Source organism: Silene latifolia, chromosome 6, assembly GCF_048544455.1.
Source record: "Silene latifolia isolate original U9 population chromosome 6, ASM4854445v1, whole genome shotgun sequence".
NCBI classification, from domain to species: domain Eukaryota; kingdom Viridiplantae; phylum Streptophyta; class Magnoliopsida; order Caryophyllales; family Caryophyllaceae; genus Silene; species Silene latifolia.
This window is the reverse complement of record NC_133531.1, coordinates 15,111,593-15,138,575: the sequence shown is the minus strand read 5'-3', so window position 1 is coordinate 15,138,575 and position 26,983 is coordinate 15,111,593. Positions and strand designations below refer to the sequence as shown.

The window sequence follows — 26,983 nt, the reverse complement described above, 5'->3', positions numbered from 1 at the left end:
CTCCCATACCGACATGTGAGACTCGTAAGCCTCGACGTGGTCGGTTGGGTCGCCTTCTCCTTTGTATGCTATAGGTGGCAACTTGACTTAGTCGGACGGGTATCTAGGACGAGGCGCCGAGGGCCGTCGACCACGTGTCGAACGACACGCGGCGATCGGCTCCTCGCATCCCTAGTCTGGCTCCTCTCCCCGTGGCGGGAAGGGCTTCTTCTCCGACTCGGTGAGTCGGGCTTCTTCTCCGACTCGGTGAGCGGACTTCTTTCACTCCTCCGGGGTGCCTCGTCGGCGGTGCGGCGACGCCGTCCTCCCGCGAGTGCGGGAAGGACTAAGGTCTACCACTAGCGCTCCGGCTCCCCGCGTCTTAACAGGCCGCCTTCTTCCGGTGCTCCATTCAAGTCTCTTGGAGTCACATTCTCGGCCCCGGTCTCTGGACGGGTTCCGCCGCTCTTGTCGGTGTGATGTGAGCCGTACTAGCAATTATGTCCGGGAGTAGCTTCCGACTTTGCTACATCAACCACATGTCCCATGATGGTGACTGTCGGCGGCGGCGCGTATCTGTATTATTGGCATCCGTACTCCGGTTGAATTACCCGGCCGTGGAGGGTCGCGCAACTCCGCTAATCGTGGACGGTATTATCTTGGCGAACTCCTTTTTCGTCGATTCGAATACCTCTTGTTGTTTTGACATCTTCTTAGCTTTTTGGGTGGGTTTTTGTTTTGTTTTTTTTTTTTTTTTTTGGGGAATGAATGTGACTAGCTTCTAGTATCTTTTCCCACGCACGCGCCAATTGTTCCTGGTATAATTCCAGAGCGCTTATACGGTACCACCCGTGCTTGTAGAATGACGTCTTTAGTTGAATCCTCCTTGCGGTCTCCGAAACGATGAACAAGCGAGGGCTCGGCTTTGGGCGAGCGAACTCACTCCGACGCCAAGTCGGTCGGAACTTAGAGAGATAAGTTGTTGTTACTTGGCGAAGTATATATTGTAGAGAGATAAGGAAGATATTACCAGATGAATAGTGATTCTTAGGTTAAATTGTCGATCTCTTCCTCAATGATAGTTGAGGAGTATTTATAGACTTTCACCTTTTGTCACGTAGTGGCCAAGTGGCCAAGTGGCTAGCAGGTGGAAAGACTGAGCTACCCTCGGCCGAGGGACCATGGCAGCCGACGGCCCCCATTTGACTCGCCGAGGGATCTTGGATATGAGTTCGCGGATGTGTGCCCATTGGCTAGTTGCCCCTGGCCGGGACTCCGAGAGACAGGCCGACAGGCCTCGTTGGTTAGGCTGTCTAAGCCGTTGACTTGCTGTGGATATCTCTGACCTTGCTCGATATGTTGACTTGGTCAGCTGGTGCAGAATATGCCCCATCAAGGGTAATAGGAGAGGAATGAATAGGGGAGTAATATGTGAGGTGTATTTCCCATGTTTGGTATGCGGGTAATTATTCACCTCCTGAAATTATTACCCTTGTGAAAGGGTAATATATTACCCACCCTCCCCCCTGGGTAATGATTAAGGGAGTAAAAGATCTACTCAGTAATCATTACTCTTATACCAAACATATCATCAAGGAACTCATTACCCCACTAATTAATTCCCCCAGTAATTATCACCCAATAAAACTTACCCCCTTAATAATTACATGGATTCCAGGCAAACCCTAAGTCTTAATTAGTTACCATGGTAAGTTACTTGTTTGTTATTTACAAATATTAATAGATCCTTACAAAACCTTTAAAAATGCTCTAAAATAATTAAAATTGATTATAGTCTACAATAATATTGGACACCTAGTATATATAACGAAAATTTTCCGCTATGTAATATGGATTATTATACACTTTCCCAGTAAACAAATTGCTCTCGGGTCATGTTGAATTGTGTCTTGAAGATGACATATTCTCTAGATGTGGGTTAGAGACTTAGAGATGAAGATAAGGTGCAACAGGGTGTGGTAATGAATTATTTCAGTCTCACCCTCTCCTAGTGCTGGTCAACCAGACAGGGTGAGGCGGGGCGGAGTGGGCTTGATTTGGGGGGCCTGAAACCAGCCCGAGAAGAAGGACGGGTCGGGTCATGCTGGAGGCCGACCGGGTAAAAGGGGACCCGAGAGCGGACTTTGGAGCGGGTCTAGGCGACCCTATGGCGGGTCGGGCTTGGTTTGAGGGACCTGAAACCGGCCTGAAAAAGAGGATGAGTCGGGTGGGGCTGGCCCGCACTTTTGACCACCCTACCCTCTCCCATGCACAATGAATAACTCACATTATGAAAAGTGTGTAAGAATGTAAGACCATATTTTATATGTGAAGGAACTCGGTATCATCAAGTGGCGTTATCTCATTTTTTTTTCCAAACAAACGGTAGTATGAATTTTAAAAGTGTGCTCTCATGCATGCATGCATGTGTTGCGAACGATTTTGACAAGCAAACTTTACAATAATGTGTTGACATGCAAGATGTATACATCAATACATGCATCTTAAATTCTTAATAAGCTTATATAATTATATTTTGCTACTTATTTTTCAAATAAGCAGCGTAGTTTAATCAACTTTGATTGTCACCAAAAGACATACAACAATTTATAAAGGTACTTTAAATTTACAAGTAAATCAGTGTGCAATCTTACATCCTCAATGCATGCTTTACATTATGAGCTTGGTCAAAAGAATTCAATAATTGGAGAAAAAGTATACACAAAATTGCTCCTCACTTTGTAATCTCACCTCCAACAAAAAAAAGACTAATAAGAACATAAATTTCATGTGCATGTTTGTAAGGGAGTAACCAATTAACATTGTTAATAACTACGAAAAACGGAATTGAAAAATCGTCGTTGAAATTACGATCAAGGAAATTATTAATGGCCATGCGTATATGGACCGTGTTATAATTTTGCTTGACGGAGGTGAGGCCGATATGAACTGACCACCTCCAATGTAGAACTTATGATGATGATTCTTCGGTTGCTGTGACCCGAACCCGGTCTCAGGCTGCATCTCAGATCCTGAACCAGATCCAATCTCGAATTGTGCGCCTGGATTTTCTGATGACGTTTGTGTATCTGTTGACGCTTTTTGTTGGCTGCTCAGTTAAAAATAACACAAGTTAGACATATTAGAAACAGTATTGTTATGCAGATATCAAGTAGTTTAGATGGTAAAGTCATAAGATCCGGCGGAAAATGCACGCGGTGCCCTTGAACTTTGATGTTTTGCCCGAAATACCCAATTTTTTGATCCGAAAAATTTTAAGAGGCTATAACTCGTGTTTACGAGCTCGAAAAGTGACGATTTTTTTTTTTCAAATCGATTACCTTTTCGAGAACTATGACTTGAAAAAAAAAATTGTCGAGTTTGGAATTCGTGACCAAGAGATATGGTCACTCAAAGTTTGTTCGATAAAAATAACTTTGACGTACAAAAACTCCTAGCTTAGCCACGGAATCCAAATACGACAATTTTTTTTTTTGAAATTGTAGGTCTCGGAAAGATAATCGATTTGAAAAAAAAAAATTATCACTTTCTGAACTCGTAGACACGAGTTATAGGCTCTTAAAGTTTTTCGAAACAAAAAATTGGGTATTTCGGGCAAAATTCGAAACTTCAAGGGCACCGCATGCATTTTCCCAAAAATTTATGCAACATGCATAATTTTTTTTTGAACAGGAAAAAAAGCTTCCATATGCTTTTGCAAGAAATTAATTTTTTGAAAATGAAAATAAAAGTTGGATGTTTAAAGATAAGATAAAAAAATCAAATCCATCATTATCAAACAAACCTTGTTAAGGAAGGACAGAATGTAATGGTATAATCAGCTCCGGAACACGTAAACGTACTCGTAGAATCATCGTAAGCGTAACTATACGCATGCGGGCACGACGCTTTAAACATTTGCGAGTACAACGACGGACTACACGTACTCGGTGATGCATACGCGCCACTACAACAATACGCTTCTATCCCAAACGCTTCACACGCGCTCCTGCACGCGTCACCGTCACCAACCCGTAACTCCATTGGGCATTGTCGATTCAAGTCGGATGCACAACCCGTAATTAAACATGACCCGGACCCACCATTTGGTTCGACTATCATAGGTATGTTGAACCCGTCGACTAGACTGACGTCGTAGTAGTCTGGGGTCGTGTTTGGGCCGGGTCCTAGAGAGAATTCAGCTAGGGTCACGGGTGGGGTCGCACCGGACCCATTACATTCTATTTGACCTGATGGGCAGTCACCTGTCACACAGGTTCCTAGTCCGGTGGTCGGGTCGAATGAGCAACGGGTTCTGGCCCATATTCGACCCGACCAGCCTGGTGTGACTTGGAAGGATTTTGATCCGCCTGGGAGGAGTTCGAAACCAGTGGTCCCCAATCCAGGGTTACCGGCATTGGGTAGTATCCCTGGCCAAACTGTGTAGCCACACTTGTTTTGCATGGTAAGTATTGCTCCTTTAATATCTCTCAAAAATAAAAATAAGGGAAAGTATATAAAAAATGGCAAAGGATAATTCATTGTATAGAGTTTCTTTTCGAGTGAAAGCTTTACTGCCCTAGTGACGGATGGTACTTAATGAGAGGGTGTGATCGAGATTGGAACAGGTTAGAAGATATAATAGGAAGGAAGTTGGTGAAGGGCGGAGTAGTCAAACAATATGAAGCTTCGTTGTTTAAGAAAGGTATGTGAATTGTGAAGGATAGATTTAGAATAAAAGAAATAGTAGTGATAATATATGTCATATGTTCACTGAAAAATTGGGAAAAAAAAAAGTGGTGAAAATTGGAAAACAAAGAAAAAGGAAGAGTGAAAGAGGCAATAATGTAGTTGTTGCAGTTGGATCGGTTGATGCTTTAAGTAAGGATGCAGCATGCATGTAAGGTATTTTCTACTTTTTATATTTCATGTCCGAGGGATTTCACTTTAGCTCAACTGTTAACATATCTTTTAGAGGGAGGGGACGTGGGAGATTCAGACATAACTAGTCTTTGTTTATAGGAAATTATTCGCTGGCGGATTTTGGAATGAATAATAAGCGGGACGATGTTTAACTATTGATTTCGTGGGTGAATAATCTTGAATTAAGGAGGGCCGATTGATAATTTAACTTTGTATTATTATGAATGAAAAACCATCAGAAATCGGACCCCGCCCTTCCGGCATGACCGAGGTCCTTCACCGTAAATTATGATAGATATACTTACATGATGGAGCTTGGGCCATTGAAAAAAATGAATACAAAGTAGGATTTAAGTAGAATTTAAAAACTATTGTACGCATTTTGTTTTCAATTAGGGTTTTTAGTTAATTTAATTGAAACTGTAATGAATATTTGAATATTAAACCTAATTGAAACAACTAACTAGTAACTGAAAACTCTAATTGAAAAGTTGATACCCAAATTAAAGACGTTGTATAGAACCCATTAAATCAACTTAATCGACATAAATTAATGTAATTTGTTGATAAAAACAGAGAGAAGATAGAAAATTTAAGCTATTTGGTATAGGAAAATGGTAGTATTCGAAAACTTTATGGAAGAATATACAAGAACTAATAAAAAATGTACATGAAATTATAATTAGGTTTATAATCTATGGCGGCTTTATTACAGTTTTTTTGGATCGCTCTTTCATGGTCCATCTATTTCAAAGATGGAGAAATTCCAGTCTCATTAATAATAATTTGGCTTTCTTTTCTTCCCCCAGCCTGACCCGACCAGTCGGGAGTGTTAGATCGCATATGGGCCTGGGGTATGTCTATCGAGGACCAGTCGGGAGTGTTAGATCGCATATGGGCCTGGGGTATGCCTATCGAGGTGGAGACCCAACCTCACGGGAGTGTAAGGTCGCATATGGGCTTGGGGTATGCCTATCGAGGAGGAGAGACGGGAGTGTTAGATCGCATATGGGCCTGGGGTATACGGTATGCCTATCAATGATGAGAGAGTGTCCACTTTACAAATCCAAGAAGATTTCATCTCAAAATCAATTGGCAATGGATAAGTAGCCCCTCAACTTATAAAGATTACACTTCTATTTCTCCCATATGGGAGACTTAACATGTAATTCTTCATAATTAGAGTGAGCCCATAATTGAAACTGTAATGAATATTTGAAACTGTAATGAATCCTAATTGAAACAACTAACTAACCGAAAACTCTAATTGAAAAGTTGATACCCAAATTAAAGACGTCATATAGAACCCATTAAATCAACTTAATCGACAAAAGTTAATGTAATTTGTTGATAAAAACATAGAGAAGATAGAAAATTTAAGCTATTTGGTATAGAGAAATGGTAGTATTTGAAAACTTTATGGAAGAATATACACGAACTAATAAAAGTTGTACATGAAATTACAATTAGGTTTATAATTTCTTTTCTTCCCCCAGCATGACACGACCTGTCGGGAGTGTTAAATCGCATATGGGTCTGGGGTATGCCTATCGAGGAGGAGACCCGACCTGTCGGGAGTGTTAGATTGCATATGAGCCTGGGGTATGCCTATCGAGGAGGAGAGAGTGTCCACTTTACAAATCCAAGAAAATTTCATCTCAAAACCAATTGGCAATGAATAAGTAGCCCTTTGACGTATAAAATATATTACACTTCTCTATTTCTCTAATATATGAGACTTGACATATAATTCTTCACAATTAGAGTGAGCCTGGCCCGAACCTGACCTGTGGCCAGCATTGGTTGTAACTTGTAACCTTGATGGTCAACGAGCAAATCCAAAGGACCCTACGCGATGTTAATCTTTCAAAGGAACATGGACTAATTAAGCAACCGACATTTGCCAAGTGCCAATTAAAAAGGTTAAGAGTGATGCACGACGATAAACACCAAGTTAAAGTAGACTTTTAAATTTATAATCCATGTCACTCTGTCTATATTTACGTGGATTGCACTTCCTATATATTGTTTTCAAAATCTTTTTTCAATTGCTTTTAATATACCACATGTGGATATGTAATACTATATGCTTATGTTATGTACGAGTATCTGTCACTGAAGCACCTCTTTTGCTTTCTATACCTGAATAATTTAATACTGTATCATGCATTTGCGCGTACTGGAAATAACAATTATCGTATAAAAATACGATTTTAGTGTACTAATGGAATCATAGTATGCAACTTATGATACTCTATGTACGTTATAAAAATCGTTACTTATTTATCTTTTTATTACTATAATAAAAGGTACTTTAATCAAAGATAGACAATTTAATGTGACCAGAGGTGGACAATGGACCGGGTTGGTAGAGAGTGAGCCCGAGCCCAAACCAGGGGTTGAGGGTGTGCTGGCTGGGAGAGTAATGGCCCTGGACCGGCCCAGTTGGGCAAAAAAGAGGTGGGCCAGGCAGGCTGGGTGGTGTGGGCTGGGGAGGAGTGAGCTCGGGTCCAGCCCGACTTTGGGGGCGGGTTGGACGGGCCATTGGAAGAGGATTGACCGGGTTTGTCGTCACCCATCGAAACGGTGTAAAAGGCTGCTGGGATGGTTGCCGTGGGATGTGTGCCGAAGCAAGGGAGAGATCTAGGGTTTTGGAACCTAGGCTGATACCATATCAATTGTGTACGTAATCCCCTGAATCGGAGATTGTATAGCATAGCATATATATTACCTTACAAGATATTATATCGGTTAGATAACTTGCCTAAATACAAGGCTAAATATAATGCAAAAATATTTACATATTTACACTAATACTCAACATCCAATCTTTTCACCGCATCCCTTAACCATGAGGTCAGGGGTTCGATTCCTGCCCATGGGAATGTAGCAAGTTCTTTGGTCAGCCGTTTACCTCTTCGTGAGAGCACCCGTGGCGAGAAAATTATACACTGTTGTCGGCGGTGGATACCCCGATTTACAAAACAAAACAAAACAAAAAAAAAAAAAAAAAAAAAAAACATAATACTTAGCTTGGGAGGGGATATTGGTCAATTGTTAGGGGAATTGTTATGTCACTACCTAATTTAGTACATTTCATGTAATATTTCACTGAACCGAAGACGTTATTTGCATGGGGGTACCCCCTTGAAAAGGTCTATTAATAGGCTTAAAATCTTAATAGTGCTTAAAGTGATTGAAAGTACTACTCATATCAACAAAGTGCACTTTCTTTTCTGGTTATCCATGTGAAAGAACTCCTTTGGCTGGGAGTAGTAGTATTAAGATGGGTGACCTTCTGCGAAGGTTTCCGGGATGCGCATGAGTGAGGACAAAATGCGCTGGAAAGAACCCGTGTTGATCTGTGGGCTATGTACACAGCCTGACGAGCTACTGTCTGTGAGTGATCGTGCCCGACCCAGGGTTTGGGCCAAGGTGTTACAGTTCACATCCTGGTCAATTGCATAGGCCAATCTTTCGGGCCGACTAACCCGGGCAATCAGGTCCATGTTTTTGCAACATATCTGATTTGTGAGGTACTCAAGTCGATTCAGGGTTCAAAAGGTTGACCCTAAGCCTGCCCAAGCCCGCCAAACCATAGGTAGGACGGGTCGGATTAGGGTCGAAGCCTGAGCCAGTTAAGTACGACCCGTGCAACCGGTACCATCAAGTGGGCTCATTTAGGGCCATGCCAGAGGAGCTCGACCTTAACCCAACCCGTTAGCAACTTTCACCCTTTTACTTAATCCTACATTGGTTGTGAAAGAAACTTTTCTCCATACTTATGTCTCATTTTCACTTTAAAAACTTATACTCCTTCCATTCAACTTTTATCTTCCTATTTTATTTTATTTAAGTGGGAAGATAAAAGTCGAATGGAGAAAGTATTTCCTATACTATCTCTTTGTATATTATTTTAACCTCAGGTGGCGAAATTCGGGAGTTAATTGCACCATATTAAGGGCGAATCTGCATAGTATAAAAGCCGAGTTTTTTCTTAGTTTCTGATTGGTTGTTGAATTTTTACATGCGGGCCCTCCCATGTTTCTTATTGTATTTAATTACCCTCTCTCCTCAACCCAGTTCAAACCCAATTCATATTCATATCTCATATTCCTATTTTAATTACTTATGTTAAAACATAAGTTAAAATGTGATAATTACATAAAATATTGCAATTTACATACATTCAACGGGTCTACTATGTCAAATATCATTAATATAATTCTAATAAAATACGATTATATATTATCAGATATTCAACTCTAATATTTATCAAATATTCGAATCTCTATGGACTACTTATATTGTCACGATATTGAACACATAATCACGCTCAAATTATATGTTCATCAGTTCATGTATCTAATGATAGCGCCTGCTATTACGACACAAATACTATCTTACAACCAGTTGTATATTAGCATTGTACAACCGGCTCAAAGTTGTCGAGTTCTCTACACAAAGTTGTCGAGCTATTTTATAAGTTATTGAGCTAATTTAAAAAGTTATTGAGTTTAATAATTATTCCTCTTAAGCTCAATAACTTTGTATTGTAACTCGACAATTTTGTTAGTAAAGCTCGACAACTTTATAACAAAACTCGACAACATTGAAAATGTTGTACATAAACTACATACAACCAGTTGTATAATTTATTAATTGCTATTACGACCCGTGCATTTTTTGCACGGGTATAAAACTAGTTCGTTTCTAAAGAAATGTCATATTGATATTCCATGGCACACTAGCTTACAATTTTTTGTAAATTTTATACTCCCTTTATCCCATTTTTATTATACTCTTTCTATTTTGAGAGGATTCGAGGAAAAGTGGGGAATTACGAACTTTACTCCTCAAGAGTTGAGATATTAATTATATGGTGGTTAGGAACAATATTGGATAATTGAAATTTTCTTAGTAGATTTAGTAAGGGACAATTATTTTGCGATGTTGCAATTTAAAGGGAAATGGGACAATAAAAACCAAATGGAGGAAATACTCCATATATTTCCTTCCCTTTTATATTGACACATTTCCAACAAGAAATCTATTCATACATTATACATACTCAAATCACCATCAATTTCGAGTATATCCCTTTATATGGTCCAGCAACATGGAGTATATTAATATGTCCCATGAGTCCAATTATGCAACAACAATGCATACGAATATGTCCCATGAGTCCAATTATGCAACAACAATGCATACGATTACGTTAGTTGGGTTATTTTTGGTGCAGTGCGTCCACTACTAGATATGGTGTGGGGAAATATACTAATCGATCCCTAGTAAAGTTGGATGATATGTTGTACATTTGGAGATTTACTAGCCAGAACAATATAATTGCTGTAAAGTGATATAATTATCCTTTAATAAAGTAGGTTTGTTGATGAGTTATAACATAAAATAGCTATTTTTAAAGTGGTCGGCATTATACAGATATCAACTAACTTATTTGATAAAGTTATGAGATATATTACTCACCTACTCATTACTTAGATTTAAACCTCGTAAAGTGGTGGCAATATACGATATTATAATTTGTGAATATTATTAACAGTTATCAGGTACACACAACCACACAGGATATACAGAGTACTTAGTAACTTAACTGCATTCTTTTTTCTTGGGCAAATTGGCGTATTTGATAATAGTCCATACTTTTTTTTTTTTGGTGTAAACCATCCAGTTTAATTCGGATTCGAGCCGGGTAGGACCACTAGGACGGTAAAGCTCTCCCTCATGAGTTTTAACACTGTTGCGTTCCCAGGGCTCGAACACGAGACCTCTGGTTAAGCTAGAACAACCCCTTGCCAGTTGATCTAAGTGCTCATGGGTATAATAGTCCATACTTGTAAGTAGTGGTAACTGTTATACTACCTACATTACCAAGGAATGAAACTAGGTTCAAGTTATGCCTAGGGTCGAAATATCAATCTTATATAAATTATAGTTATTTTTTTTGGAAAAATGGTAATTGTGTAGGTTAGGTCATGACCTAGTCAGCTTATACTTAGTTTCATCTTATACATATTCATCTTAAATTTAAAATGATGGTCAAATATGATAGATGAGAGTATGAAAGAAAAGCATAATAGCTAGAGATCAGATTAACGAAAAATTTGTCTCGTCTACCATCGTATCATCGTACCACAGATAGCGACCGCGGGTTCCCTCGTCAAAAAAAAATGAAAAAAAAAAAAAAAAAAACAACTAACTCATCTAATCTTAAGATGAATATTTCCGTCTTAAAAGAGAAACTAAAACTGGATTGTCATATATTTGTGGCGTGTAAAGCAACTCAAACGCATAGACTCTCACTTTCCTTGCTCTCTTTTGATTTTCTTTCGCTTACATCAGTAGCAGTGGTAATGCCTTATCCTCTCCCTAAAATTACTTAATACTACGTCATGCCTTTTTATCCATTTGGTAGGGTGTAGTTACTCCAATAAATAACATTGGAGATGGGGTAAAAAGTAAGGAACACCAAATTTTTAAAAAGAATAATGAAATAATATAACTTAGGAAATAATAATGAGAATTTCAAAATTATACTCGAGTTCAGATTTTCTTCCCATTTTTGATTGGAGAAATTTCAGTAGTTATTTTTCATGGGCCTGTGATTGAATGGCTTCATTCAGGGACGAACCTTAAGCATAGCCCACTTTCTTTTATTTTTCATGGGCTACGAATCTACGATCCGAAAATCTCTTTGGGCCATCCGTTTCTTCTTTTATGGGCTTCACTATTTGATGCATCTCATCTCTAGATTGTTTATGACTTAGGAGTAGACCTGTCAAAACTCGACCCGACCCAAAAACCCGTCCCGCCCGATCCGTTTTGTAGGGTTACAAACCCGTTTTTTCGACCCGCGACCCGTTTAACCCGGAACTGAAATGATCTGTTATTTTAGGGTCGAGACCCGACCCGTTGGGTCAAGGGAAAATCATGAATTTTATTAAAAATATTAATATTTATATATTATATTTGAAAATATAGTTAAAAAATTATTATTTTACTACTTAAAATTAAAAATTCAACCAAAAAGTCAATTTTATATAACTTTTATAATATTTAATAGTAAAATAATTATTAAATTATTTTAATAATTATATCAATATAATTATTGTATATGATGAATATGATTAAAATAATAATTTTAAATATATTTTACTTGTTAAAAAATATTTTTTAAATTAGAAAAATCGTTTAAAAAAGACGTTAAAAATTATTTCTTGACCCGTATTCTGACCCTAACCCGACCTGTGACCCGTATGACCCGACCCAGGACCCGACCCGCCCGATCCGTTTGACAGGTCTACTTAGGAGCATTTTCACCAAAAAACAGTGTCTGTTTTTACAAAAAAAAAATATTTTTTTTTGGTGAAAAAAAATAAAAAAATAAATTTATGAGACTATCTCATAGTAAGTAAGATTGGTACCTTAGAAGGGATTTGGATCATCTGCATTACTTTCTCTCCATTACTTCTCTAATACACTCTTATTCTAATATATTTTCTCTCTCCATCTATTTAAACATTACTTTTATGAAACAATTACAACCACTAGATCGTTCCAAGATTTAATCCGCACCGTTTAAAAGTAATGGACATCCATTATTTCTTTTCAAGTAATGTGCCTTAGAAGTTCAAACATAGACTAATCTAGGTAAAGAGATTTGTTACTTTGTTAAAGTATAAAATCAAAATGAAACTAAAATTTGTTTCTTTGTCATTTTCGTCTCTTTTGTTCTATCCCTCCGTTTCAATCATTTGTTTACCCTGAATTAAAATAACCCTTATAAAAAATACAAAAGATAAACCAATGGGAAAGATGAAGTAACATATATTACCTCCCATCGATTCCAAACTAGCATCTTTCCAAAATTCTCGTCATATTTGATCAGGATAAGATAGAGTATTATATTACTAATACAGTATTAAATAATGATTTGATATGGAAAATTATCATTCAATCCGTCTCATTGTAAACAGATACTGTCCGTCTAAAGTTGTAGACGGATAGTGGTCCTCTCACAAAATGCAAGTGAGAGGGCAAATGGGGGTATCCATTTCCCACCTACTTGCGCATTTCACTCTTATTTTGTGAGAGAGACACTATCCGTCTACAGTTTTAGATGGATAATGTCCGTATAAAGTGAGAATTTGTGATCATTATTAGTGAGTAGACTTTCATGGCCTAGATATTATGCTAGCCTGTTGGGTGTAGTGTCACTGACTTGTATAGTTGATGCAGCCACTAGTCCAGTAGTCCAAATGCGGGGTAGTGGACATAAACCTTCAAAGTCCAAATCATATTATGTAATCAAGATAGAATATAATTTCAAGTAGGATGATAGTGATTGATAATTGAGTAAGTCTTGCTTATGATGGTCAATGTTCATTTTAAGTTTAAAACAGGTGAAATACTATTACGTGATGGTAATAAAAACAAATTTTTTGGCATTTTTTAGGCAACTTGTCATTTGATTTGGTATGTATTTGACATGTCTTGATTTTAGGACGAATAGTATCCGTATTAAATGAAAATTTGTGATGATAGTACAGTAAAACATTATGCACAATATAGACCACATAAAATATAAAATACTTAATTAAAACAACATTTGGGTGGAAGTTGGTTCAATTTTCATCTAGTCATCTTACATCATCTATTATTGTCTCTAGCTTATGATCTTCCGACCATCATTTTCCATTATATGCATGATATTAGTAATCTCCAACTCTCACCACGCATTTTGTTACAAACCCAAAAATAATTGTAGCAAATCTTGCTCTACACAAATAATCAAATATTCAATAGTCGAGGACGGTCGGTAGACGTATGTGGTGGTTAGGGATGGCAATGGATCGGGTTGGATTGGATTTTGCGAGATCCAAACCCGATCCACTTACTTAATGGATCACCGATCCATATCCAAACCCGATCCATATCCAAAATTTTGAAATCCATACCCGATCCATTATACCTTTTTCAAATCCATATCCGCTCCAAATCCATACCCGATCCACTATATAATCCAAAATCCGATCCAAAACTTCCTTTGACCATATAAAAAATTCATCTACTATGGCAAATTTGAAATTTCAAGAAGTCAAAATTTTCAAAAATATTTGAATGGATCGGGTTCGAGTATGAATGGATCGGGTTTGGATTTGGTTCGGGTTTTCCAATGGTGGGTTTGGATATGGGTTTTTAAATAGTGGATCGGTTATGGGTTTTCAAAAGTTGGATTTGGATCGAACTTTTTCCTTCGGTTCGGTTTGAGCCATTATTGCCATCCCTAGTGGTGGTGAACATCCTGAACGAGCTGATATGTCTAAAAAACGAGTCTAAATTCTCTTCATTTCTTTTTCATGATCTAACCTTTGAAAGTTTGGAGGTTTTCTATGATATCTTAACCGTCTTATCATATTATTCCCTTTGATTCCAGTCAATTGTTTATCTTTTGGTTTTGACACAAAAACCAAGGGTAGATAAAGGGCCAATTATTGGACGACAAATGGATCAAATTTAGTATGGATGATCAAATTGTCCATCAAAAACATTTCTAAAATAAAAAGGTAAACAATTGACTGAGACACGTTAAAATGGAAAACGTAAACAAATGACCAGACCGAGAGAGTATATTTTAAATTTTTTAGATGTTTCAATTCTTTTTCTACATACACCAAATCATTCCCCTATGTCATTTGTATACGACGTAGTAGCGGAGCTAAGAATTGAACCTAGCGGGGTGAACGAGTAATGATTTATGGGAAACTTGAGAAAAGTTGAAAAATTTTAACTAAAAACTTCGAAATTTTTGACGGCCAACGGGGGCGAACACCCCTGGTAACCCGTCGCCGTGCCCCCCCTCCCACCTCCATCCACTGCTGAAATTCCAACGATATTATACTTGGAACAATGTTAATCATGGTTAATCTTGGCACCCAACCTCGGTCCTTGGTGGTAGCATAATAGCCTAATAGAGTAATAGGGGATACATGGGTAACATGTCTAACTAATCAATTTCTTTATTAAAAATGTAATTATACATGATTAATCGAATTGAAAAATAAAATCACAATATCTAAACTCCTAAAATAAATCTAATAATTCGCCTATAAAAGAATAACACTCTTCGTATAATTGATTGACATCTATTTGCGCTTGTTTTCTGCGTGAACAAAGCACCGGTAAGCCGCTAATCGTGTGAACTCATCACGAACATCTGGGCTAGACAAGATATATGATCGGTCCATATTTGTATAACCACTTGAAAGGTCTTCTTCACCTTGATAAAGACTACATTGTAAATCATGTAGGTTGGCCTTTTGTCTACGTATCGGAATATCGGATATGATAAGTTGATAACAACGCAGCCCCACTTCCAAATAATTGTAATTCAGATTCAATTCCTCCACATTTACATTACATTTGTTGAGATACCCGCCAGATAGCCATCAGTGTCGCTATTGCACCGGCTATTAGCTGTGAGCGTAGACGATTTGGACATGTGGACGGTGAGGATGAATCGTCTAGTGCACCTTCGTATATCATAGAGCCGTTCATTATCTCATCTGGTACTGTTGATTGTTGTCCTTGTCCCTCCGATGTTGTTGATGCCGCCTTTTGGCTGCGTCATGAATTGAGAAAAGTGAGAAAAATATGTCGAATTGTAGATGATTGTAGGCACAGCCCATGTCGGTCCGGCCGAAAAAATGGACCGGCAAATGGACTAAAATCGGATCAATTAAATATTTACACACTCAATTAATCAAAACAGAACAAAGGAAGAAGCTTTATAAATGGGTTTTTCTATCATATGCCCACTAGGCATAGGATAATAAACCAAAAATAGAAAGTATTAAATGATATTTTTATGGGAAATTGTAATATCTCATCACTTTTAATTTTCTTCACAAAAAATACATTTAATACTTTCCTATTTTAGCTTCTGGGCATAGGATAGAAAAACCGTTTATAAATTAACGGTTATTATTATTATTATTATTATTATTATCTACTCCGTATGAAATATCTAATGGTCCTAAAAATATCCAGCTCTATTCACCCATTTGTTGAACTAACAGCCAACAGCTGAAAAAATGTGTGAAAAACTGAGATATTGAGGCTAGATATTTTTTAGGAAATTGCGTCTGCTAGAAAGATCGTTAATTCTCCTAGGGACCACAAAAAGTAACACTAACCGACTTAAACGAAATGTCTAAACTACCCATCTAACATGTGACGGTCTTTTAACAAACAAAGGGCATAACGGGAAATATAGAGAATGTAAGACAGTATTCTGCTGTAGGTAAAGACAAATGAGTGTCTGACAAGAATACCAAATATACAGCTCAACATTCATTTTCTATTGTGTTGTCTTTAATACACAAAAGAGCGAACGAAAAGCAGAAAATGTACGTGTATGGGATAATGGGCTTAACGTTCACATTGTCAGCTCTTATGTTCCTTTTACGCAACCGTAAATGAGATACCGTTATTTGGTGATATCGAATTTCAGTATTATTATTGGTTAATAATGAAGCGAGAAGAGTTCACAGGGACGCTTGCTAAAATATTTTGGCCTCTTACTACTATCGAGTGACGTAATATTAATGTTCATTAATAATTGAGTGTTTTATTTATCTTTCCGTCACACCAACAAATCACACAATTAATCAAACATGTTATGATAAAGTTGTACAGATAAGATTCTCTTTTTGCCACCTGAAATGAATCGCATATATCAATAGTTTGGTGAACTACAAGCATTAATCTTGACTTCGCATTTTGCCTAGAGTATAATTGAAGCAAACATTATTATTGTAAATCCACACTCACCAATATCTCGCCTTTCGAGACGATTACATAAAATTACGTTACTTTAAATTAGTCTTATTCACCCCTTTTTATTTTTACTCGAAATAGAACTAATTCAATAAAATCGAGTGACTATATAAACACACTCGATTTTTTTTTTTTTTTTTGTATAAAGCTTTATTAGTTGAACCAATTATTAACTTACCTAACAAAAGGTGACAAGTTTTGCTAGAACACTAATTGTTGGGAGTTTGGTAAGAGGTAGCAATCAAAATCCTAATCATCTGTTTAGTATTTTAATCAAACGTAAACAAATAAATGGGACGAACTAAAAAGAATTAGAATCAGGAAAAGAGATTAACCTGGTAGCAGGAGAAGCGCAAAAGGTGATAGTATAATCGGGTGAACCACCACAAGTAAAGGTACTACTCTTATCATCATAAGCATAACTATACGCGGTCGGACACGCCTTTTTAAACACCATTGAGTAACTTGACGGCTTACACGTATCCGGTGATCCATACGCGCCACTACAACAGTACTGCGGTGAGTTAAATGCGTCACACGCGCTTTTACACGCTACTGTACTACTGCTACCACTGTCCAAACTTGCTATCCTCAGGTCTGACGGACACGCGCCGTTTAGGTCGGTGAAGCAGCCGGTTACTGTGCAGTTTGGACCACCTGATGGTCCGCTGTGTGGAGTCACTACCATTGGAAGATTATACCTGTCGGTGACAAAATACGCCAAGCTCTTGAAAAACGTAAACAATTTAATGAAACTGATGAAATCAATTGTTTATTTTTTTTTATTCTTCGTGAATATTTTATTCAAAGTTAAACAAATGATTAGAACAGGGAATATAATTTTCCGCCTTTTTACTACTCCGTAATCGTTTACTATTCCTTTCGTCTTAGTTAATAATTTAGATTTACTTTATTTTCACACTATTGAGTAACAATTTAATGGAACTAATTAAATTAATTGTTTATTTTTTTATTATTCGTGAATATTTTATTCAAATTTAAACAAATAATTAGAACGGCGAGAATATCATTTCCTATCTTTCTGCTAATTATTTATTTAGCTTTGATTAAATTTCCGACTAAAATTAAGAAAATGATTGAGACGTAGGGAATAATACCCGTCAACAAGGCTGACGTCGAAGAAGTCTAAGCCACCAGAGCCATCAAGTGTAAATTCAGCGAGGGTGGCGGGAGGGGTAGCACCAGAATTGCAGGCAATTGAGCCCGAACCGCAATCAGCGGTTTGACAGGTAAATAAGCCGGTAGAGGAGTTAGTAGAGCAGAGGGTGCGGCCCCAAAAGCGGCCGCCCCAGCCAGAAGGTGTAGTAATTGTCTTAGACTCTCCATTTCGGAGAGCGAAACCGGTGGTAGTTAAAGGGGAGACGCCGGCGTTGGAGAGGATACCAGGCCAAACAGTGTAGGCGCAGCTGTTTAGTATTGTGAAAGTGGCTGCCTCAATTCGGAGGGAAATGAGGAGGAAGGTGATGGTTAATACGAGTCGAAACATTGTTTGATTGTAGAGGCGGTGATGGTGGAGACGGAAGGAGAAGAGTTGATGGTTCGGAAGATGGAGGGGTAAATTGGGGAAACGGAGATTAGGAATTTGGGAGGAGAGGATGGGGATGTGTATTTATAGAGGAAAGTTTGGTAAGACGACAAAAAGTGTGAGGGGGAGTTGGCTAACGTTGCATTTTTTTACCAGTATATATTTATCCGTTGGGGAGTTTGGTATTAACCAGGACAAGTGGTGATCATTGGTTGGATCGGATATTAAAAATTGGTCAGAAATGTGTGGGTGTTGTTTTTGTTTATAAAATTATTATCTAAAGTAGCTTTTGGAAATTAAATTAACACAGATTTTTATTTAACATGGACGAATCCGCATTGACCTACTGATAAATTAATGGTAATTCGTATTTTTTAGTTAAAATGCTATCAATTTATTGTAGATAAGTTAAAAGTGATGGTACCACATGTCTAAATTGTGTAAGTAAAATTATAAATGTACGGAGTAAAAATCATACGTAACATTTTAACTCGGTCTATAAACCATAAAAGTGCACAAATAAGATCCTACGACCTGTTGTACAGTAGCATTGTACAACATGCCCATATATATTACATATTAAACAATTTAGGCCCAATAAAAGAAAAATTCTACCCAACTCCTTTTTCCCTAATTCTGTTCTCCAGTCGACAAACCCTTCTCTTTATTTTCTCTAAATTTCTATTAAACGCAGTCGACAAATCTCTCTTTTCCATAATTCTGATTCTAATATGATGAAAGGGAAGCAATTAGCATCATAATCAAGAAGAAAAACGCATCTAACAATATTTTGGTGAACGAGAAGCAATTTATATCATCATCAAGACGGAAAAATAGATCTAACAATACTTTGAGGTAAATTTCTATATCAATCATACGAACTATTATTAGAAGAATACAAACTAAAAAATACGAGCACATAAGAATACGAGCTATTAAGATAAGAATACGAGCGAATGTAAAAAAAATACGAGCTTAAAAGAATCACGAACTTAAAAATAGGAGCACATAAGGATACGAGCTATTAAGATAAGAATACGAGCTAATGTAAAATGAATACGAGCTTAAAAAGATCAAGAGCTTTAAAATACGAAAGACATGCATAAGAATACGAAATTTATAAAGATAAGAATACGAGCTAATGTAAAAAGAATACGAGCTTCAACTATTTTTATGCATTATAATTTTGGAAAATTTCTTTCTCACCAGATATAAATAGTGAAACGTTACTTAAAACAACAATGGTTAAACTTACTTACTTTTTTTTTTTAACAAACAATAGTTAAACTAGATTAGGTTGTTCTCCTAAAAAAAACTTGATTAGATTGTCTACTTGTTTAAATGGTTAAATCACATTTATAATTGCGTATTTTTTTTCTTTATTTATTTATTTAAAGTTTGAGATCATCTATTTTATTTGCATTGCATCTCATTTCTCCGTTCCTATTCTTTCTTAAATAGTGAAAATTTAGCGAACTAATGATTTGTTATAACCGAGATTTGGCGTTAGGTGGGAGGAAAATTTTAGGGGGGGTGAATGGATAATGTGTGTACATTAACTTGAAAAAATAAGGTTCAAATATCTAACTAAAATTTTGAATTTTTTAATTTTCTTAGCGAGAACGAGCGTCCCTTCTACCGTCCCCGCTTCATCAGTAGCAACAAGAACAATTGGTCTCCCTTGTGACGGGTTACCATTTGTGGCGGATAATTTGTGAGTAAAAATGGCAACAAAATGGGTTAGTGGAGAAAGGGAACCACATGAACAGTGTTGCAGAGAGAGAAAAAATGGGTACTTTGTGAGGTAAAATGGTATCCGTCACTCCAAAGTGACGGATATTGCATGTCACAAATGAGAATTTGTGCAACAAGAAAGACAACAAAGATTCCGTTCGTAAACTACTAACCGTGCAACTAGCATGATACTCCCTCCATTCAACTCCACTTTGCAACTTTGGTTTTTACACGGATATTAAGGAGCGGATTAAAAAAGTATTAAAAGTACATGGGGAAAGAGAAAGAAGAGGTTAAAAATATTAAAAAAACATAAATGTGGGGTTTTATGGTGGGTTAGTGTGGGGTTTGGGTGACATTTTTTGTAAATAAAGATTTTCAATAAGGATAGAATTGTCATTTTTTTAGCCAAATAAGGAAACCTGTAAAGTGGAGTTGAATGGACGGAAATGGAATACATGTAAAGTGGAGTTGAATGGAGGGAGTACTCCGTAGGAGTCAAAGTTTTAGGCTTGACAAGAGAGCTAGGCTGCTAGAGTCATCTGCTGCAGTAGACAACTTGACATTCACGATTATAACAAGGTTAATTGAACCTAATCTTGGTAGCACCGGTCAAAAGAAATAATCCCAGATATTTTTTGTCATGAAAAGTTAAGATACTTTGTTACTCTATCAACAATCAGACTTCTATTAATGGCCCTCGGCCGTGGTCGATTGGGCCCATCCAAATAGGAGTAGCATACCAGATGTTTCTGTCCAACAGTGTCAACAAATACGCCACTAGATCCACTTATTTTCACGGATATTTTTATGCTTCTTGTTTCCGACTTCCAAAGGCCAAAGTAATCCATAAACACTATAGTATAATGATATTTTTAGGGCGCACATAAATACACGCATAAAAATTCCTAGGACAAGAGAATTTTATGTAATGGATTATTATAATGATTGTGTCTAATAAGTTGGAAATTAAAAGGCAAATTAGTTATATGAAAATAAATTGTCACAGGATATCTTCCTTGTGTATTTAGGGCTACCCTATTTTTATGGTTATCATTTATTTTAGACAAACGTTTAAGTTGTGAGAGTACGTTAGTATGCCAGTACGATGAGTCTCACTTAATAAAGTATAGCGCCATTTTGCTCCTAAAAAAATGACCCATTAAAATTACGGCAATTCTAATAAGTATATCTAGGGGTGTTCATCGGTCCAAAACCGGAGACCGGTCACCATATTTTTTGGGACCCGGAGACCAGGATCAGATGTATCCGATGCAGACCGGACCGACCGACCGGTCGGTCCGGTCGGTCCCGGTTTCTTGTCCGGACCACTTTTTGTTCACCCCTAAGTATGTCAAATTTACAAAAATGTTGCAATTCCAAATAATTGACTGAATAGTAAGGCAGTCTTCTTCCTAGGGTTGATAACAAGCCGAACACGACTTGGCCTTGCTCGGTTTGTGCTCATGAAGCAAAACTCGGGCTCAAGCTTACCCAAGCTTGAAAAAATTGTGCACATTATAAAGCTTGACAGTTTAAATGAATTAAATCCGAAACTTTGACTCAACTCGGCTGTATATAATTGTTAAATCTTATCCAATCACAAAAACTTCGAGATACTCACAAGCCTTTTGAGCCGCCTTAACTCATTATGATCAAGCCAAGCTCGAGGTGATAATTTAACCACTACCTGAATCTTTGACTGTAAAGTCTATTTGAAATTTGAAAAAGATTCATTTTATTCAACTCACCAAAGTAGAATATTAATTTAGTGCATACTTATTCGTAGGGATGTTCACTTACAATATAATAAATTAGAATATTAAACCTGCATAAAACCAAATACCATCAGACTTATCTCGTTACCAAATTTATATATATTTGGCCACTCGACAAATTGACAAAAGATGTGCCAATATAACGTTTTAACATAAGAAATTATACTCGCGTGACTTCATTAAAGTTTCTTGTCGAAAACAATATCAAATGTGCACCCACTCCCAAACCCATATCTTATTTAAAAACGGAAATACACGTATATTCTGTGCGATTCGATTGAAATTCAAAATAAATTTTCTTTTTGTAATTTAGTGTCTTTATTAAATCGTGTATTTAGATATTTCCGGATAGCAGAAATCAATAATCAATGTCCTGTTACTTAAAGTTTTGTAATTTGTAGTATTGTGTTATTACTCTGTAAGTTTGTCTGAGGTTTCTTACTTTCTACTCAATACGTAGTATGTAACACCAATGTTGGTTGAATCATTGTAATTCGGCGGATTGACTATTAACCCATTTCAATAGGAAAAACCAAGGGTGGGGAGTGTGAATCACATAGCAAGAATTAGTTTTCTAGATAATATGGAGGGAGCAAAATCCATTATTGTTGTACTCTCTTTGTCCCAATTATTTATTTGCTTTTTATACTTTTTTGGCGATGATATTTTAATTAAAGTCAAACAAATGATGAGAATGAAAGCATATCTTGAATAAATTGAAGTGTCAAAGTGAGTACTCCGTATATAGTAGCACAACCTAAAGTTTTGTTTGTAAATATAATCATAGAAAAAATGCATAACTACGATAAGTCATTACGAAGTAATTGACCGAATAGTAAGGTAGTCTTCTTCCTAGGGTTGATAACAAGCCTAACAAGCTGAGCACGACTAGGCCTTTCTCGGTTTATGCTCATAAAGTAAAACTCGAGTTCGAGCTCATCCGATCTTGAAAAAAATGCGTTCATTATCAAGCTGGAGAGTTTCACATTGTTGATAATATTAGAAATTTCCCAAGGGATTTGCCAAGTACTACGAAATGAGTTATTAACACATAAATTATCACCTTCCACAATTAACTTTGAAATTCCTAAGTGTTCAGCGGCTAAAAAGCCTTCTTTTAAAGCGAGAGCTGATTGGGCTTTCTATTTGTACTATTCTTGTAGGCTGTAGCTACTTGGAACTTTCCAAATGACTAGATAATCTAAACCATTAATGAATCTTTGATTGTAAATTCTATTCGAATTGCTCAGCTCAATTTCTTACGCATTCTACATCACGCCGTTTAGAAATGCAAGAGTTAGGGAGCAGTGGACTACTAATCCCACCTTATGTTTATGTCCCACATTGATTGTGAAAAAAAAACTAATACGGAATATTATATAACCTTCTTTTTCATAGTACAAGTTATTAGTCTTTTCGCACTCATCAATTGTTATTGGATGATATGTGAACAATAACGGTTGTTGATGCTCAAATTTGTCCAGTAAACAAGTGACCGCCATGAAAGGGTATTATGAAAGTTTGAACAAGTGTTTTCCAATAAGTAATTTCCACTCAGTTCATCTACTTTGTGTAAGTCGAAAATATGACAATTCCTTGTTTCAATTTTTAAGTTTCTCTCAATAGTCGAAAGTCGAAATATAATTCCATGTTAATTTTAAATATTTATCCCTGAGATAGTCGAAAAAATTTGTTGTGGGAAATTTGTTTTTATAGACTTTTGCATTTTAATATAAAGTATTAGTAATGTCGTTTATTGTTTGAGATAATATTCGAAGAATATTTCGATATTATTAGTTAGCATAATATTAGCACATAAGTATATTTTTTCCTGTATTTTAGGAATACAATTTGTGTATAGGACGGAAACAATCAACCTAGTCGAGAATATGCTGCGGAATCAAAACAGATTGTTTCCGTCCTATACACAAATTGTATTCCTAAAATACAGGAAAAAATATACTTATGTGCTAATATTATGCTAACTAATAATATCGAAATATTCTCCGAATACTATCTCCAACATTTATCAAACACACAATTTGCAAATTACTCCGTTATTTTTCTTTAGGTTAAATTTACTAATAAATCTGTCTGAAACAATGAAAAAAAAATGTCAAAAGTGACGAGTATCCAAAAACAACCATTCCAACTCAAATTTATGACATGCTTGAATTGACTTAACCTAGGCCGAGCAAACTCAAATCCGACTGAAATGAGAATGCAAGGGCAATCGAGTTATTTTTTAAAAAAAAAGGAAAATATACCAGTCCAAACCCGATTGAAATGAGAATGCAAGGGAAATCTAGTTATTTAAAAAAAAAAAATACAAGTCCAACATTAACGGATGACATGCTTGAATTGACTTAACCTAAGCCGAGCAAACGCAAACCCGACTGAAATGAGAATGCAAGGGCAATGGAGTTGTCTAAAAAAAGAAAAAAAAATACTAGTCCAAACCCGACTAAAATGAGAATGCAAGGCCAATTGTGTTATTTTAAAAAAAAAAATACTAGTCCACCCTTGACGGATGGCTAGACTTTAATTTGTCTAAGAAAGTCATGATCAAATTCTTTTGAGTTGTAATGCTACCCACCTATTGTAGGTGGGTGCTAGGTTTGTGATCATCTGTGTTATAAACTAACGATTATAAATAAATCTTCCGATATGGGACACAAGATGTATACATAAACTTGACAAAAAATAAATAAAGTATAAATATAATAAGTAATAAAAATATAAAATCAAAATTAGAGGACAAATAACGCTAAAATCACCCACCATCAAAGTTGATTATCGTTGCGAATTGGGCAACTCGATCTTGACCTTGATGAATACCCCCTGGAGGCGTGGATGAAGCCAGTTATGAATAACGCGACATCATGGATGAACTATGAAGACAGTAGAAGATCCCTTTTCATTCGGAACTCGCCTGCAAGTGAGCGAGGAAACGTTGTACTGTCTCGTAGAGGTGGTGAACGAAGTGGCAGTGCATTGTAGATGGCTTCATTTTTGACACTTCTGCCCATTGAAAGGTAGTCAAATGGTGAGGGCCGGGGAAAACAAAAATGGAAAAGCGAAAAAAAAATAGTGGCGTCGCCCGGACTCGAACCGGAGACCTTCAGTGTGTTAGACTGACGTGATAACCAACTACACCACGACACCTTCGTTTGTTCAATTTTTAGATTTAATTACTTAACTTATATATATACGATAGAGAAAATAGATCAAACAAATATTAAGACACACAGTTACGAACTTGCGATTAATGGTAGAAGAATAGATTATACCACCGGTTATATAGTAGCATTGCACACAAATATATCAAATCCAATTAGATTTATGTGTATTTTTTTTTCCAGTTTTAAAAAACTTATGACTTCGACATGAGAAGTAAAATCTATTTTTTTTTTAGCTTTTAAAAAAATTTGGATTTTATGTATCAACATGAAAGAAACTTAAGCTTGCCTAGCTAATATCTTATCTTAGTACCTGCTCTAATTTAGTGATTATTCTCTAAAAAGACTATGAAGTTTTCGATTTATTTAAAAAAGAAAGAAAAAACCAGCCCACCAGTGGCATAAAGAAAACCATGATTTTTTCTTTGAGTTGAAAATAAAAAACTAGTCCAGTCGGATGGCTAGATCATAATTTGTCGAAAGTCATGATTACCGTATTAAGTTGTAATACTACTCATCTATTATAGATGAATATCTGGTCTATAATTAACTGTTTTATATACCAGTGATTTAAAAGCAAATCATCTAGTATGCGATGTGAAATGCATAAAGGTGATGAAAATTGAAGTATATACAAATAAAATCACAATTAAAGGACATATAACAATGCTGCATGAAATCGAACACAGTAATGATGGATAAAAAGTGTATAAATTGAACTCTCATACTAGAAAGCTTATCGGTAGTATCACAATACAAATTATTACTTCGTTCATACCGCTTATTTGTTTATCTTATTGTGGAGGTTATTCTCCTAAATATCCTTAATAATGGTTAATGACAAGGAATCACACTTAATCAATCATTAACCCAACTCATTAACATAATCCAAGTTGAAATCACATACATTGGTTTAATTAACAAGAAGATAATAGCATTACAGATTCAATAATGGTAATTAGACACAATGAACACAATTAAATGCCTAATTATAAGTTAACCCCTTTCTTCTAAATCAAGTTAGGAGGAAATCACCCTCACTAATTTAAACACAAGTTGTTGCTATTAATAGAATTGCAAAGAAATCACACTTAACAACTCTAACAACAATGGATTAAGGAAATTGATAAGATAAAGCAACAAAGAAATCACTTAGTCACTTTAATCAAACAATAATTCCAAGATCCAACATTAAACACAAGGGATTAACAATAATAATAACAATTAGGAAAAGATTAGAGTGTCTTACAACCAAAAAATTACACCTTTAGGATTGGATTAAGAGGAAAGATTAGCTATCCATTCTAGATAAAAAAAACTCAATTAAAATGATAATTATCCAATTAAAACTTGATTAACAAAATAAAGTAAAATATGATGAAAACCTAATGGTATTCATCTATATATAGTCCTAACATAAGAGGAATTAATGGGCCTTACGATAGAAGAAAGCCCGTAGCAAAATTGAGTAACTCAGAAAAAGTAGCACGGTGCGACTTTTGGGAAAGGAAAAGTCGCACCGTGCGACTTTGCCCCTGGACTGCACTTTTTCAAAAGCCTATATCTCTCTCGTTTCTTGGCCAAATGAGGTGTGTGACCTATCGTTGGACAGCTAAAAACATAAACTTTCACCCTCACTTGGCCTTGCATCGATACGAGCTCTAGAACTCAAGATATACTCATTTGAAGTCGATCCTTATGCAAACGAAGCTTCAAATCTTCAATTGTTTCATCCTTGTCGATCGTCATTACCATTTGGTCGATCCAATATCTTTCTAGATATCCAACATAATGCAATTCTTAATATTACACCTTAGGCACTTCACCAAATGTGAATGATAACTTTGGTATGAATACACAAACAAAATGTACGTACATAAGCTACATTGAAGCAACTATAATTATACATATTAGACTTCTCACAATAGTCAAAACATGTTCTCTTATAACTCATTAGCATCATTGTTCTAATTAAATATAGA

At 36.3% G+C, this 26,983-nt stretch overlaps 2 protein-coding genes and 1 non-coding gene across 3 annotated transcripts; all 3 read right to left on the bottom strand.

The window, feature by feature from the left end:
* Window positions 1-2,628: 2,628 nt before the first annotated feature.
* On the bottom strand, window positions 2,629-4,757 carry LOC141658618 (thaumatin-like protein 1). Its single transcript, XM_074465532.1, has 2 exons — window positions 3,785-4,757; window positions 2,629-3,088 (listed from the first exon to the last, which is right to left on the bottom strand). Exons 1-2 carry the CDS (start codon window positions 4,519-4,521, stop codon window positions 2,812-2,814), a joined length of 1,014 nt encoding a protein of 337 aa, XP_074321633.1. The 5' UTR covers window positions 4,522-4,757; the 3' UTR covers window positions 2,629-2,811.
* A 10,163-nt stretch (window positions 4,758-14,920) lies between these two features.
* LOC141586431 (thaumatin-like protein 1b) lies at window positions 14,921-18,363 on the bottom strand. Its single transcript, XM_074407639.1, has 3 exons — window positions 17,883-18,363; window positions 17,100-17,465; window positions 14,921-15,547 (listed from the first exon to the last, which is right to left on the bottom strand). Exons 1-3 carry the CDS (start codon window positions 18,269-18,271, stop codon window positions 15,343-15,345), a joined length of 960 nt encoding a protein of 319 aa, XP_074263740.1. The 5' UTR covers window positions 18,272-18,363; the 3' UTR covers window positions 14,921-15,342.
* Window positions 18,364-24,913: 6,550 nt separating this feature from the next.
* Window positions 24,914-24,987, bottom strand: TRNAV-AAC (transfer RNA valine (anticodon AAC)). Its single transcript has one exon. It is a non-coding gene; the product is annotated as a tRNA-Val (tRNA).
* Between the last annotated feature and the right edge of the window lie 1,996 nt (window positions 24,988-26,983).

What these genes read in the sequence shown, in the direction of transcription:
- LOC141658618 (XM_074465532.1), bottom strand. Translation starts at nt 4,521, where the DNA reads ATGAATTATCCTTTGCCATTTTTTATATACTTTCCCTTATTTTTATTT. An exon ending in TTCTGTCCTTCCTTAACAAG is followed by an intron (nt 3,089 to 3,784) that starts GTTTGTTTGATA and finishes TTAACTGAGCAG; the next exon opens with CCAACAAAAAGCGTCAACAG.
- LOC141586431 (XM_074407639.1), bottom strand. Translation starts at nt 18,271, where the DNA reads ATGTTTCGACTCGTATTAACCATCACCTTCCTCCTCATTTCCCTCCGA. An exon ending in GACGTCAGCCTTGTTGACGG is followed by an intron (nt 17,466 to 17,882) that starts GTATTATTCCCT and finishes TGTCACCGACAG; the next exon opens with GTATAATCTTCCAATGGTAG. An exon ending in TGCGCTTCTCCTGCTACCAG is followed by an intron (nt 15,548 to 17,099) that starts GTTAATCTCTTT and finishes TTCATGACGCAG; the next exon opens with CCAAAAGGCGGCATCAACAA.